General features: G+C 25.9%; 2 protein-coding genes across 2 annotated transcripts; one reads left to right on the top strand and one right to left on the bottom strand.

The window, feature by feature from the left end:
* Positions 1-7316: 7316 nt before the first annotated feature.
* OCT59_010183 (uncharacterized protein) lies at positions 7317-7622 on the bottom strand (the record flags this gene model as incomplete). Its single annotated transcript, XM_025324777.1, has 1 exon — positions 7317-7622. The coding sequence occupies one exon, from the start codon at positions 7620-7622 to the stop codon at positions 7317-7319; it is 306 nt and encodes a 101-aa protein (XP_025184403.1).
* Positions 7623-9959: 2337 nt separating this feature from the next.
* OCT59_010184 (uncharacterized protein) lies at positions 9960-10317 on the top strand (the record flags this gene model as incomplete). The annotated part of the gene is made up of 2 exons (XM_066132861.1): positions 9960-10181; positions 10270-10317. The coding sequence occupies 2 exons, from the start codon at positions 9960-9962 to the stop codon at positions 10315-10317; spliced, it is 270 nt and encodes an 89-aa protein (XP_066000467.1).
* Positions 10318-14420: the final 4103 nt, after the last annotated feature.

The raw sequence follows: 14420 nt of genomic DNA on the forward strand, positions 1-14420 counted from the left end.
AAATTAAAACTGGTTTTCCTCGTGGTAATCGACAAATCTCAATTTTTTTTATGCGTAATGATTTATGATTTACCCACACAATAACAGATAACGAGTTATGCACTCGATCTCATTAAATATAACCATATTGTTCGATGATAACATCATATTGCATTGTGCATTTTATTATTTAGACTTATTTAAGCCTTCATTGCTCAATGGTCATTTAGCCAGTTAAATACCGATTTAGCAAAAAACATCGGCACAAAAATTTTATGCTAAAGTAAAAAAAAAGATTATAAAATCGAATTTTCGCATTTTTTCAAAAATTATCTGAACAACAGCCTTTTGACCTTAGAAAAATCTCTTATGAATTTACCGGCATATAATAGCCTGTTTATTTAAAAATCACCAATGGTGCCATCAGGCATTTTTAGTTTATTGCCGCCCCAAGTGGGTAAAAAATTATTATATAAGCGTGAAGTGAAATTTATAGTAAAATTAAAAACATAGGAAAGGCCAATTAGTTTATACAAATTTCACGAGAATCGATACGAAAAAAAAAAAAATTTTATTCTAGGAAAAAATTTACTTTTGGGAAATTTTAGAATCCAAATGATCAGACTTCAATCATGAAAGGTAAATATACAGAAAACTATTTTTTCGAATTTTTTAACCTATTATTACTTAGAAAAGGTTGAAACATCTAGAAGTATGTACACTCTAACATTAACAATGCTTTGTTCTGTTCGGTAGGTTTATGTCTAATTTTTTTTTTGAAATCCACTATAAAATGGAAAGGACATAATGTATATTCCCAAGAAGTTTTCCTGCTAAACTCAAATAATTTTAACTTTTAGTGCTTATTTATTGGATATTATATGTTGCTAGTAAAAGTGTATAGTGTAATTTCAAAATAGTGAGACTAACATTTCCCCAAATTTTATACAATAATTAGTGCCAATTATTAAGTTAACAAACTGATGTTTGATGGTCATTCTCTAATATACTGTAAGTGTGCAATTACTAATGCTAAACATCTTGATCTAAAAACTTACTATTCATAGATTCACCTAATTGGTTCAGCAAAAATCAGTGATTATATAGAGTTGTGACTATATAGGAGTCAATTTATTAATAAAAATAATATTTAAGTTAAGCAAAAATAGGTGCTTATAAAATTTTTAGCTTTAAGTGAAATACCAACATACTCATTACTAGATAAATAAATAGAAAATGTTTCTAATTCTCTAAAGGACTTTAATTCAAACTTCTAGAAAAAAGTAAATATAAAGATCAATTTTTATTGAATTTCAACATCCTTGTACAAGTGGGTCTTCTTTCAAAGTAAATCATAATAGATTCTATCCTCTCCATTACAAAATGGCATTCACTTTTTACACTGTTCTTCCCACTGATTAAATAAATAAACAAATAAAGTGTTCTTATATAAAAGGTGATTATATAAAGATCTGATTATAATAGTTTATTAATTAATATATTTCAGGATATTATAGTCTTTCAATTAATATATATATATATTTATCCAGACTATAATGATACCATTGTTTTGTTATTTTATAGGTTTTTTATTATTAAAATAATGCAATAAAATGTTTATTTTAATTGGCAAAAAAAAATTACCTTATTAAATGTTAGATGATATAATAAATTTGCAGTTAATTTTAACTAACACTATAATAATATAATTCACTAATTTTTGAAGTACATAATTTGAAAAATTTAACTTGATGATATAATAGTATTATTATAGTAGAAATTTTATTAGTTCACTAGTTTTAAATTACTTTTATACCAATTTAAATGTTAAATTATTGTATCTAAAAATCTGGCCAAAATTATGCAATAGTACTGGCTAAATTAAGTAAATTTTTAGTATAATTTACTATACCTTAAGTTTTGAGTATTTTCTTATTACTTTTCTGTTATTTTTAGCAATTATTTAATTTTAATCTAATGAATTAACTGGACTGATTGGTAAAATCAAAAATGCAATATAATTGATCTATTTGATTGCTAAATTAAAGTATAAAATACTAAAATTGCAATCTATCTATTTGTTATTAAATATATTGGTATTCTTTACAAATTAATTTATAATTTAATATAATAAAAATAGATACTAAAAATAAAAAATTTATTTTACATTATCTTAAAATTTAACATTTCAAATTTACAATTTTTTTTTATTTTAATATACTTTATAGATATAAAATATCAAATTTTAATCACTAAATTACAAAATAATTATTTTAATTTTAAATTAAATTAAATTAAATTTTAATTGAATTAAATCTATAAATGAAAATTTGATTTATACAGAATATTATTATATATTGCAATTCTGCTATTACCTTTTTTTTTGCTTATTAGTAATAATATCCAAAAGTATAATTTATTATTTTATTTTTTATATATTATTTTAATATTTTTAATGAATTAAATTACTAGAATAGTTTGTAGAAAATATCATTAGAAGTACATAAAAGTATAATAATTATTGTTGGTTAGCCAATATTATATGACTATGAAATAGTAACAACTTGAAAGTTCTGAAAATGTTGTCCAGTTATAAAGAAAATATAAGTAATATTTTTTTTATTTTTCTATTTGCATTTCTTTTATTCTTTGTACCTTAGAACAATTTTATCAAATAATAAAAAACTCAAAAGAAATCTCTGTTCAAATTACTTAAGAAATCAGACAGGTCTCTAAAATTAATTAAGTATTTAAATGATGCTTAAAACAGTTTTAAAATAGCAAAAAAGTATGGCTAATAATTATATACAATAGATTTGCATGAAAATTGATGAAAGCAAAAATAAAATCAAACTCTATTAAGGTTATTCTTTCTAAGTTAATTAAATGTAATAAATATATATATACAGCAAGCAATATTTAATAAATACTGCACTGAAATAATCGGAAAAGACTTGTTTATCAAAGTAAATTTTATTTCATGTTACATACTGTATCATTGATTTGAATCTGACCACTTTTTATATTAGATTAATGGAAGATATAAAATATAAATTCAATTCAAATTATATTTTTCAGGTTATATATATAATCAAAATTAGTTTATAACATAAGGTACAGATTATAATTATGATGATGGGAAATAAATATAAACCAGATATTGGTATTTAGTTTAATTGGCTAAATTTTGAATTGCAAATAGCTTTGCTTATCAGATCTAAATACTTAACAGGTTTTTATAATCATGATTCTGATCATAAATTTGCACTTGAAAAACTTACTGTAATTCAGCAAAATAATCTTATAATAGAGTATATTGGAATTATATTATTTAATAGTCAAGGTTTTTTTTTCAAAATTTGAATCTTAAAGTAATATTGATTCTTCTATTTCTCTAAATCTTCCAAATATCAAACTTACTTATACATCATATTTTATTTATTGAAATGATACCAATTTAATTTATTATAAAATAGATTGAAATAAACATTTGTGGATGGACAATAGAACTAAATATTGTATTTAATATGATTTTTAGGCTATAATTCTATGAATGAAATTATTATGATATGCATGAATATTTCTAAATATGATTAAAATTTAATTATATTTTTTTCATAAATACTGTTGTAGATGAATAAATAATAGTTTATTATATATGGCAAGTTATATAAAATAAAAATTCTATACATATATGTATTTGTAAATTTTGCAGAACAAATGATTCTTATTATTATTACCATTTTATAACAGTTTTAACTATAATAAATTTATTATAGAAACAGAAAAACCCATTAATTGGCTGGTATTTGCATCCTGTCATTATACTAACAGCTAATCCCTTGCTTATTCATGAAATTTATAGTTGGTTAAAACTATCAGATAATCTGGAGATAAGTTATGATAAATTGAATCAGATAAAATCATCCTGAAAAATCCATTTTTACCTCAAATTTCATATGTGAAATAATGATTACTTGAAAAATGTCTATTAATTTGTTAGTATGATAATAATATAAATTGGAGACATAGAACACAAAAATATGCAAATCAAGTTAAAAAAAATTATGTGAATATACAGTAGATTACAAAAAGAACACACCAACTTTAAATTAAATTTACAATATAAATTACAAATTCCAGTGTAATAAATTTATATTTATTTTAAAGTTAAGGTTTAAAGCAATATTTTAAAAGCATTTATTTATTTAATTAATAGTAAAATTTTGTAAAAATCATCTAATTTGTAAAAAAGTAAATTTTTAACTTTAACTAAAGCAGATACAGCAAAATAAATGGTAAAATTCAATTCTTTGAGTAAAAAATAACTTACAGTAAATTACAAAAAGAAAGCACCAACTTTAAATTAAATTTACAGTATAAATTATAAGTTTCAGTGTAATAAATTTATATTTATTTTAAAGTTAAGGTTTAAAGCAATATTTTAAAAGTATTTATTTATTTAATTAATAGTAAAATTTTGTAAAAATCACCTAATTTATAAAAAAGTAAAATTTTAACTTTTTAACTAAAGCAAATACAGTAAAATAAATGGCAAAATTCAATTTTTTGAGTAAAAAATAGTTTAGATTCCAAGTATTATAAAAATTAGATTACCAGTTACTGATTATTGAGAAAATTAATTTTAACAATTATGTAGATCACTGAAATCATAGACTTTTATAGTAAATTATTGATTTTTTAATGATTTACATAATTTTTAAAATTAATTTTTTAATATTAAATCAGTAATCTAATTTTTATAATACTTGGAATCTAAACTATTTTTTACTCAAAAAATTGAATTTTGCCATTTATTTTACTGTATTTGCTTTAGTTAAAAAGTTAAAATTTTACTTTTTTATAAATTAGATGATACAATTTTTTTAGCAAATTCTAAGTAACTTGAGATCTTACCTATTTATATATTTTTCAAAATTCTGAAACAACTTATAATATCTTGAATCTGAATTTCTATCAGACTTAAAATAACACTTGTGCTATAGGTAACTGCTTGAATTTTATCTATTCCTATCTTCTTAAATAATATATAAACTTTTTTAGCTCTAGAAGTGATTTTACACAAGTTCACATCAGTAATGTCTGGAAAAAAGGATTTAATTTTGCTGTATACCAATATTCTTACAGATTGGTCATCAATTTTATTCATAGATTTAACATCTTTAATTCAATCTTTATACACTTTATAGTAACAATACCAGCATAGAATCTTCTTATGTCTGACCTTTATTGCTACATTAAATAAATCAACTATGGTTTGTACTGTAATTTTACTAGACCCTGTTAGAATTGTTTCTAGGAAAAATTCAGGAATCTGAATGGCAAATGTCCTGCCATTGGTATTTTTACTATTGCAAAAGGATAATAGTTTCTGCCTTAAACTTTACTTCACTTTTTGCTTATAGTAGATTTTTTGATGTAACAGAGCATTCTGATTATCTTTCTCCTTCAAATATAGCTTCTCAGTATTTTTTTCTGAACACGAACTAGTAGGACCCCGGATATCTCCAAAACAGGTCATAAGTCACACTTTTGGCAGATTGGCCCATTTTTCAGGGCTCAAAAAATCGTTTTTTGTAAATATCTCGGCATCCAGTGGTCCAATTTTGATGAACTTTTTTTTAAATTGTAGAGCTAAATGAGGGCTACAAAATAAAAAAAAGTTCATTAAAATTGAATTACTGGATGCTGAGATATTTACAAAAAACGATTTTTTGAGTTTCAGCAAAAAGGGGTGTTTTTGGCCAAAAGTCCATTATGACCTTTATATTAGATATCCGGAGTCCTGAACTAGTGAGTAGACAGAATAATATAAAAGTAGTTAAGTCTTGGAAAAGCACATGCAATTAGCTAAACATTTTTTCTGTTTTCTCTATCTAATCTCATTACTAACTTTTTTCTTATAAGAAAGAATTTGTCTTTCTATCATACTATAATGATTTAGATTCATAGTATTATATTAGTCTATAATGAAAGGTAGTATATTAATTTGATCTAAAGATATTGAATCGAAATCCTGAGATATAGGGAGTTCTCTTAGACTGAATTAGCATTATTCTTTTTAATAAAATAATCAGAATGATCTGATTGCTTTGAAATCTCCTCAATAGATAGTGAAATAAATGTTTATAGAGTTATTAAATAAATTGGAAACTTTGGTATGGATGTATTGCTTTATACTAAAATATTAACAGCATTTTGTTCCTATTTGATTTTCCTGATATCATCAACTAATTTAGCAATAAGGATAGTCTTTTCTTTATCTCTCTATTTTAGATTTATGAATTTGGCTTTATATTCTTTTAAAGCATACTTTAACTTCACATTCTTAGCCTTAACTTTATTTGATATTCTTAACCTTAACTTTGGCATTCTTCTTTCTAAGTTCTGTAATCTTGGTTAAGAGCTTTGAATTTATTTCTCTTAATGAATCGATCTCAGATTGCATGTTTGATAATATTTTTTTATATAAGATGGAATAATTTAAAAGTTTGAGTTAGATATATAAATAATAAAAAATTACATGTAATGATTTATCATACTGATCACTTTTACCAAGAAAAAATTTTATTAATTTATGCAAAAATAAATACAAGATCGGGACGTAACCTACAATATACTATGCGAGTATATATGAAGTCAAAATTAAAGCCTAAAAGTAGAAATATTTTGAATTGGAGAGGTCAAAAGTCAAAATTAAAGTCAAAATGATCAAAATTACATTATAATCATGTGATTTTTTATAATTATAATTTAATATAAAATTTTAAATGTAAATAACTCTGTCAACATTGATACTACAAATACGAAATATATATCATTGGAATCCTTTCAATGAGCTGAATCTAACCGTGTAAAGATCATAAAAATCAAATCACTAGATATGGAGATCAAGATCGTTAACTTTGAATTTTAAAATTATTGTTTACTATAAAAATTATAAGACTATTTAATACCAAATTTTAAATGTGAATAACTCCATCAATATTAATGCTACAAATATGAAATACATATCATTGGAATTCTCCAATGAGTTGAATCCAACTATATAAAGATCATAAAAATTGAATCACTGAATGCGGAGTTCGTTAACTTTGAATTTTAATATTATTGTTTACCATAAAATCATATAATTATAATGTAATTTTGATCATTTTGACTTTTGGAGAGGTCCAAGTCAAAATCATTTTGACCATTTTGACCATTTTGAAGGTTAAAATTAACCAATTTCAGTTTCATGTATAGTCAAAATATAGTTTACTTTTTTAAATGAAATTGTAAAATTATTATCTATGGTTAGTAATAAATTATGCATATTAAAATTCACCATTTTCTTGTAACCATGATATTCCCAAGGTTAAATCAGAAAAATTATCAGGCCAATCTGGTCCAACAACTATGAATTCACTAGGTATACTTTTATGCTTCTTGCCATCATTAAAAGTAATATACAGATTAACTTTTCCTAATGTGAAATAAGATCCATTTACTTTAGAATTACTATCATCTTTTTTGTATACCATTTTCATACCATCAATACTTTTTTCACTAATACAATTTACATTAGTGCTTGTATCAAGTACTGTCTGATTTTCTTTAACTGCACAATTTATGAGGATCATTTTATTATGGCATATAATATTTAAATATAAAAAATAGATATCTATTCACTGCTCCAGATTAGCTAGAACCACCATTCTGTTTGATCAGCTAGTATTCTATCACCAGCTCTCTCGACATTAAGGTGAAAATAATACCTTAAGTCAGAGATTGTCTAACTATAAATTTACTGGGTTTAAGTTGCTGACTCCACTGATCTAGCTTTGATAAGACTTAAATGTCAGCTTAATTCTTGCTCTAATTAAGTTCAAATTAAATTTTCTCAACTAATATATGAAATTTTACTGAAAGATTTCATCATCTACTGAAATATCTCATTTTGCGATCCTGGCTTCCTAGAGCAGTTTCCTAGCCTTATTAAGTTTCCATATTTACCAAAATGTCTTAAAATCGGAATCCTACTAATATAATCAGTGTTACTTATGAAATTCTCGATATGAATATTTGGATTAAGTGAAATGAGCTGATCAACAAGATATTTTAAATTAAGACATAGTCTAACAATTTCTTTGATAGTTATATCAGTAATTTCACAAAGGCTAAGGTTAAGATGCTAGAACCTTGGGTAAGAACGAATAACATTACAACTCGATATTTCAGAAAACTCTGTGCACTTAGAAATACTGTATTTAGATATTCTAATGTACGGCACAATTCTGCAAATGTACATAGAGCTTTATCAGTTATTTGACGAACAATAAGGCTACTGCATAAATTGAGATACTTCAGATTTGGATATGATTCCGCTATAAGAATTAGTCCTTCGTCGGTAAAACCTGTAGTACCATCAAAATCCAAATGAATTATATTTGGGAATAAGCGCACAATACCTTTGATTTTTTTATTCGTAAGTGAATGGTAGTGTGAAATTTTAAGGTGAGTTAGTTTCGAGCTATAATAAAGTAATATATTTAATTCGAGTCCGGAATACTGATCATCAACCCGGAGTCGGAAGATTTTTTTGCTGGGCCACAATGCATGTACTCCTGTCAATCCCGTGCGACAAAGTAACAGACAGGTCGACATATCAATTTCGCAATATAAGTTGTGTATACTAGTCTTTAGTCTTTTTTCCCAAACAAACATGAAGAAAAATGTGAAAGAGTGCCTAGTTGCAACACAGGGCCTACCTTATAAGTTAATAATGACAAAACCACATGTTATGAAGGGCTGAGAACTTTGCAATTTCGAGATCGCTAGGCTTTAGTCGATCCCCATGTGAAAAGTATGAAGATTCCGTACTCATATGCTTTCATAGAATTCTTGGCATCATACGACAATGCTAATCACTCTTCTTATCTCCTTATCTTTTTCCCAGCAAGATAAGTGCATATTCCGGAAGAAAAAGAAGGTGGTAGGAAAGCCATCGAGAAGTACGCCTTTTTCATGTCAAGGTTGTCTGATTGCAACAACATCGAAAAGTTGTGAGTAAATTTTTTTCTTTTTGGTTTTGAGACATACTAGTTTGTCTCCGCGCCGTGACACGTGTTCAAAATCTTTTATTAAGTGTTCTACGGTTATACTAGTTATGGACTCTTCTCATTAATTATACACTTTACGTTGTTACGGAATGGACAGAAGAGGGAGATCTCGAGGATTTTCTCCGAAACGATCGAGAACTTTTGTGGCCTCTTAGACTTAAGATAGCGGAACAGATTGCAAACGCCCTCGAGTTCATTAATCGTGTCGAAATTTATACATCGCCACTCTGCGCTGGTGATGAAAACGTCACGTGATTTTTCGACATTTTTTTCGTCTAGGATAGTAGGACAAGCACCTAGTCCCTGTTCGCATGATGGCGTGAACTCTATTATTAGAGAACGTTTTCGGAAATTATTTTTTTCAGTTCCTTATTAAAGAGCGGTATATGCTTCGCTTCGGATAATGATTAAAAAATGTGATAATTTACAATCGGGTGAACCTGGAGATTTGTTAGAAAAATTCTAACATAAATGACGAGGAAAAAGTGTCTGATGTTGACGGCTCAAGTGACAAAAGGGACGAAGATGCCGCAAAAATTCCGGATTTTTTCTCCAGGGCTGTTGGAGAGTTGATAGATTCTGACGGCAATGATCTGAGTGAATATCTTACCAATCTATTTAAATTAATTGAGAAGGACGAGACAGTTTCTGAGGACAAGAAATCGCTCTTATCGACTTATATGAGAAGCAGACGGAAATAATTCTTACGGGAACCCGACTGAAATCTGTCAAAGATATAAACAGGAAACTTATTCAAAAAAATGAAAATTGTATGCGGAATCTTCTGAAAGTAAATTTTGATAATTGGTCGAGCGGGCATGAAGTCTTTGACAAACTTATTCGGCGAATCTCAATTAAATGCCCCGACGCCATCGAATGGATCCCTTTCAAATCCATCAAGATTCAAGAATGTTGAGTATATTGCGCGAGGAGGGCACTATATATAAGGCCGTTTGGAACGATGGCTTGATCGTAGACTGGGATGACAACGTGCAAGAATACGTTCGAAGTAAATCACATACAATTGCGCTGAAGTGCATAGATAAAAACGAGAATATGAGTGACGCATATCTACAAGAGGTAAAATAAAGTGAATTGGTTTTACTGAAGTTATGTTGTGCACGGGTAATGTTTTAAATATCTCTTACTTTTATTCACCGGTCGTTAGGCGAAAACGCTCTTCAGCTTCAGAGTGCACGAAAGTTTCAAGCCTTAGCTGAATTGCAGGAGAATCATATTCTGACTTAATTAGTCGAACACAATGAAATCTCCTTTGCGCAGGTATCTATTGATGGTCTATTAATGACCATCGATTCATTCTTCATATCATTGGTAAATTAGCCATCCAGTGACCGCTGGAATGGTTCACTGGGATTTACATAGCGGGAACGTTTTTTTACGACGGAATTAGAGGTGATTTGGATTTTGCGGTTCGATTGAGCAGGTGGATTCTAATCGAATCGTTGGAGTGTTAGAATATCTCGCTCCGGAATTTCTCCGTCGTCGCCCGTATACGTCGAAATCAGATATATACAGTTTTGGAATGCTCATGTAGGAAGTTTTCAGTAGACATAACCTTGCACTCGAGTCTGCCGTGATCTACGACCTAAAATCGTTCGCAAAATCCCAACCGAGTTAAAGATTTTATGTTAAAATGTTAGGATGCATATCCCGAAAATCGACCAACTGCAGAGGAAGAGTTCAAAGCATATATGCTAAGGCGAAAATATATGTGAAAGAATTTGAAGAACAAGAACGGGATCTGCCAGAGCTAAGCCTATCAGTAAAATTACGAATGTGCACGGCTTGCCTGAACCGTGCAATGTCACAGGTACGTTTTCGATTATCCATGTGTAACGATACCAGCCAAACCGATTGTTTGATGAAGAAACGAACAAATCGTAGTTTCTGAGGATTACCTTTAATTGAAGCCAGGTATTGTTGATGTGTGGGGTGTTTAATAATTGTTTGACCACGTAATCTTTGTTACAAATAAGTGGCTATTTTTAAGAAAAGAACTGGAGTAAAAATTGCATTGCTAGTTATTGAGAAATCATGATAATAAAATGCATCAAAAAAGTAATGGCGTATCCAATGCATAATGTCATGCTCCATCATTGACAATGCGACTACACACAAATTATAATTTTACAGAAAGAGGTATTAAAATTGTTCCTCAAGACTTAGCACCATGTGGCTTTTTTCTTTTCCGAAAATCAAAAAAGAATTGGAGGGAAGACATTTTAACAGCATTGAAAACTTGGCATGAGCTATTCAGGATATAGTAGAAATATTCCAAGATGAAAACCGAAATCCGCAGTGAATTTGTACATACTTGAACTACACCATTGTCATTATATGATTATTAGAGGATATATTAATAAACTGGCCAATAAAAGATGTGTAATATTCGTCACATTTTTTATAAAAAAATTATCCCTATGATTCGTATGTCGTACATGATGTAAAGTAGAACGAATCAAAAAAACATATCCGTTTTTGAATATTGATACAAAAAATGGCGCGGATCAAATCTATTTCATCTTAAATCTAGGATTATGTAATTGCCGAAATCTTAAAGTAAAAGGTTTGATATAAATATACTTTGCTATTTCTTCTGCGCAATTTGATGAGCCAATTCTGGCCAAAATTTTCTTTTTTGGTACTTGAGTAACGTTGTATAATCCAAAATGCTGATAAAATTGATATGGGATGAAATTTTATCAATTTCAGATTTATGGGTTCTACCTCAAAACAATTCCTATTTAACATATGTTGACTTCATTAAAGGTTTTATTCCTTTATCACTTTCTTGATATCTTACTTCATTACGGCTTAAAAATTAGGTTGTTAATAATATAATACTAGAATTACATGATTTCATTTATAAAGAAATTATAAATAAAATATGGAAATCTAGATGTGAAGTTCAGATTGCACTTGAAAAAAGACTTTCCATTAACAAAAAGACAAAAAGAGAATATTGTTCTAATAATAGAAATAATTTTAATTTTACTAATAATCTTTTTTTTTTATCTAATTTTGATTATATAAAAAATAATTTAAAATCTTTATATAATAAAATATATTTTGGTAATAATATTTTGGATTTTATATAGAGATTGGATCTGTCTAAAAAAAATTCTATCCAGGTCACCTGGCAGATGGACCTGCAGGTTATCTGAATGAAAGTTAGGTCAATCCAACCCATCAATCCATCTACTACCCACCTATAATTCATATAAAAATTACTATTTATTTTAAAACTTGTAAAACATTTATATTATATATTGATTTCTTTTGTTATATAATAGCTTTATTATGATCAAAAAAGGCAAATTTATTATATTTCAAATATTATTATTAACTCCAAGCTTTATAATATAAACTATTTTTTTTAACAAATAACAATTGGCTAACTACTTTAAGTTAAATATCATATTTTGAAGATAAATGTAACTTCATCATTTTACTAATTTATTAATAATTAATATTAAACAGGAACTTTTAAATAATTTACATTGATCAATAAAAAAATTTAATTAACAACAGGCGATTAAACAGATAATCTGATAATTTGCCAGATTGACTAATGGATTGACTTATCTGCCTCCATCCAGATAGAAATTATTACCATCCAGATACCTATCCATCTACAGGTAACCTAGATAGTTCAACCCAGATTTAATCCCTAGTTTTATACTACATATTAACCATATATCTTTTATTAACTTTTATTTTCTTTCTAAATTATTCTTTTAATAAGTAGACTTATTAGCAAAAGTTAGTCTATAAATTAGTTTAGTTGGTTTTAGGTAATGTATTTTATTTTAAATTTATCATGTATTACTTTTTATTTATAATTAGTATATTGAATTTAATAAAGTTTAATAAATAAGATATAGCTTTAATTTAAAGCCTTTTTACCATAAAAAAAAAATAATAAATTTTTAATATAATTTCAGCTATTAAATAAATTGTTTAATATAATGAATTTCAGATTATATATATATATTTGGCAAAATATAACTTTATTATAAAATCAATTTTAAGGCTATTTATAGTTTGAATCTAAAGTAAAAGGTAAAATTTCCTATTAAACTGATATTAAATATATATATTACTACTCTAATATTTAAAAATAAACTTAAATTACAGGATCTAACACAAGTAGAAATACTAAAAATCAGCAAAAAAATAGCACGAAAAGCAGTGGCTATTCTTGGCTATTCTTGACTGTTTTTGGCTATTTGCAAATTAACCTATATTATTTGTAAATAGTTTATACAAATTTGTGAATATTTTATGCAATTTATGCCATTTTTTTTGCCTGTTTTTGGTCATTTGATATGTGTAAAAAGGTATATTTAAATTTTAAAGAATATATATTTAAAAATTTACACTACAGTTATTAATAATTTAAAAAAGAAATTTAATGATTGTTATATCATTTAAACAAAAATAATGGACCCTTTATTTTAAAAATTATATAATAATAATACTTGAAATTTTAATATGTAATAATATAAACTTTAAAGAATATAAAGTTAAATTTTCATACTTTTAATTTTCATACAGCTGTATTTATTAAAAAAATTTTAAATTTTTAATGATTGATTAAAAAAAAGTGAATAATTTTTATTTTTTAAAATACTAATTGTTAATTTTAAAAATAAAATATAAAAATTCATATAATATTTATTCTTCAGAACTGTAACTTTTAAATAATATATAAATTATATAAATTAAAGTATTTTATTATGTAAAATTTTAAAATGTAAAAATACAGTATTGTTATTTTAAAAATTAAATTTTTTTCTTAATTTTTTATATTAAAATTTCTATTATTATTATTATATATAATTTTAAATAAATAAGCAATAATAAACTATTTATTTAATTTTATAGATAATTATTAATATTTCCTTTTATAAGATTTTTTAATTCATAATTACATAAAAGCTAAAACTATGAAATTTTAAATATATATAAAATAAATAAAATTTATGATAAAACTTCTTTATTGAATCATCATGTAATTTTAATTTAGTTTTCTTTTCCCTATAAAAAATATATATACGGTTAGTATACTGTATTTTCGTATTTTGCGAACAGTATATTTATAGTATTATTACCGTATGATTACAGTATTTTCACATACTGTATATATTTGGTATTCTGCACACCGTATCATATATACGGTTTGCGTACAGTATATTTTTCCAGTTTTACCCGTATGTTTTATACTTGTAAACAGTATATTGTTTTATATTTTATATTGCGAACAGTATACTTTTCCAGGATAAACCGTATATTTTA

This window comes from Rhizophagus irregularis, chromosome 18 (assembly GCF_026210795.1).
Source record: "Rhizophagus irregularis chromosome 18, complete sequence".
Classification (NCBI taxonomy): domain Eukaryota; kingdom Fungi; phylum Glomeromycota; class Glomeromycetes; order Glomerales; family Glomeraceae; genus Rhizophagus; species Rhizophagus irregularis.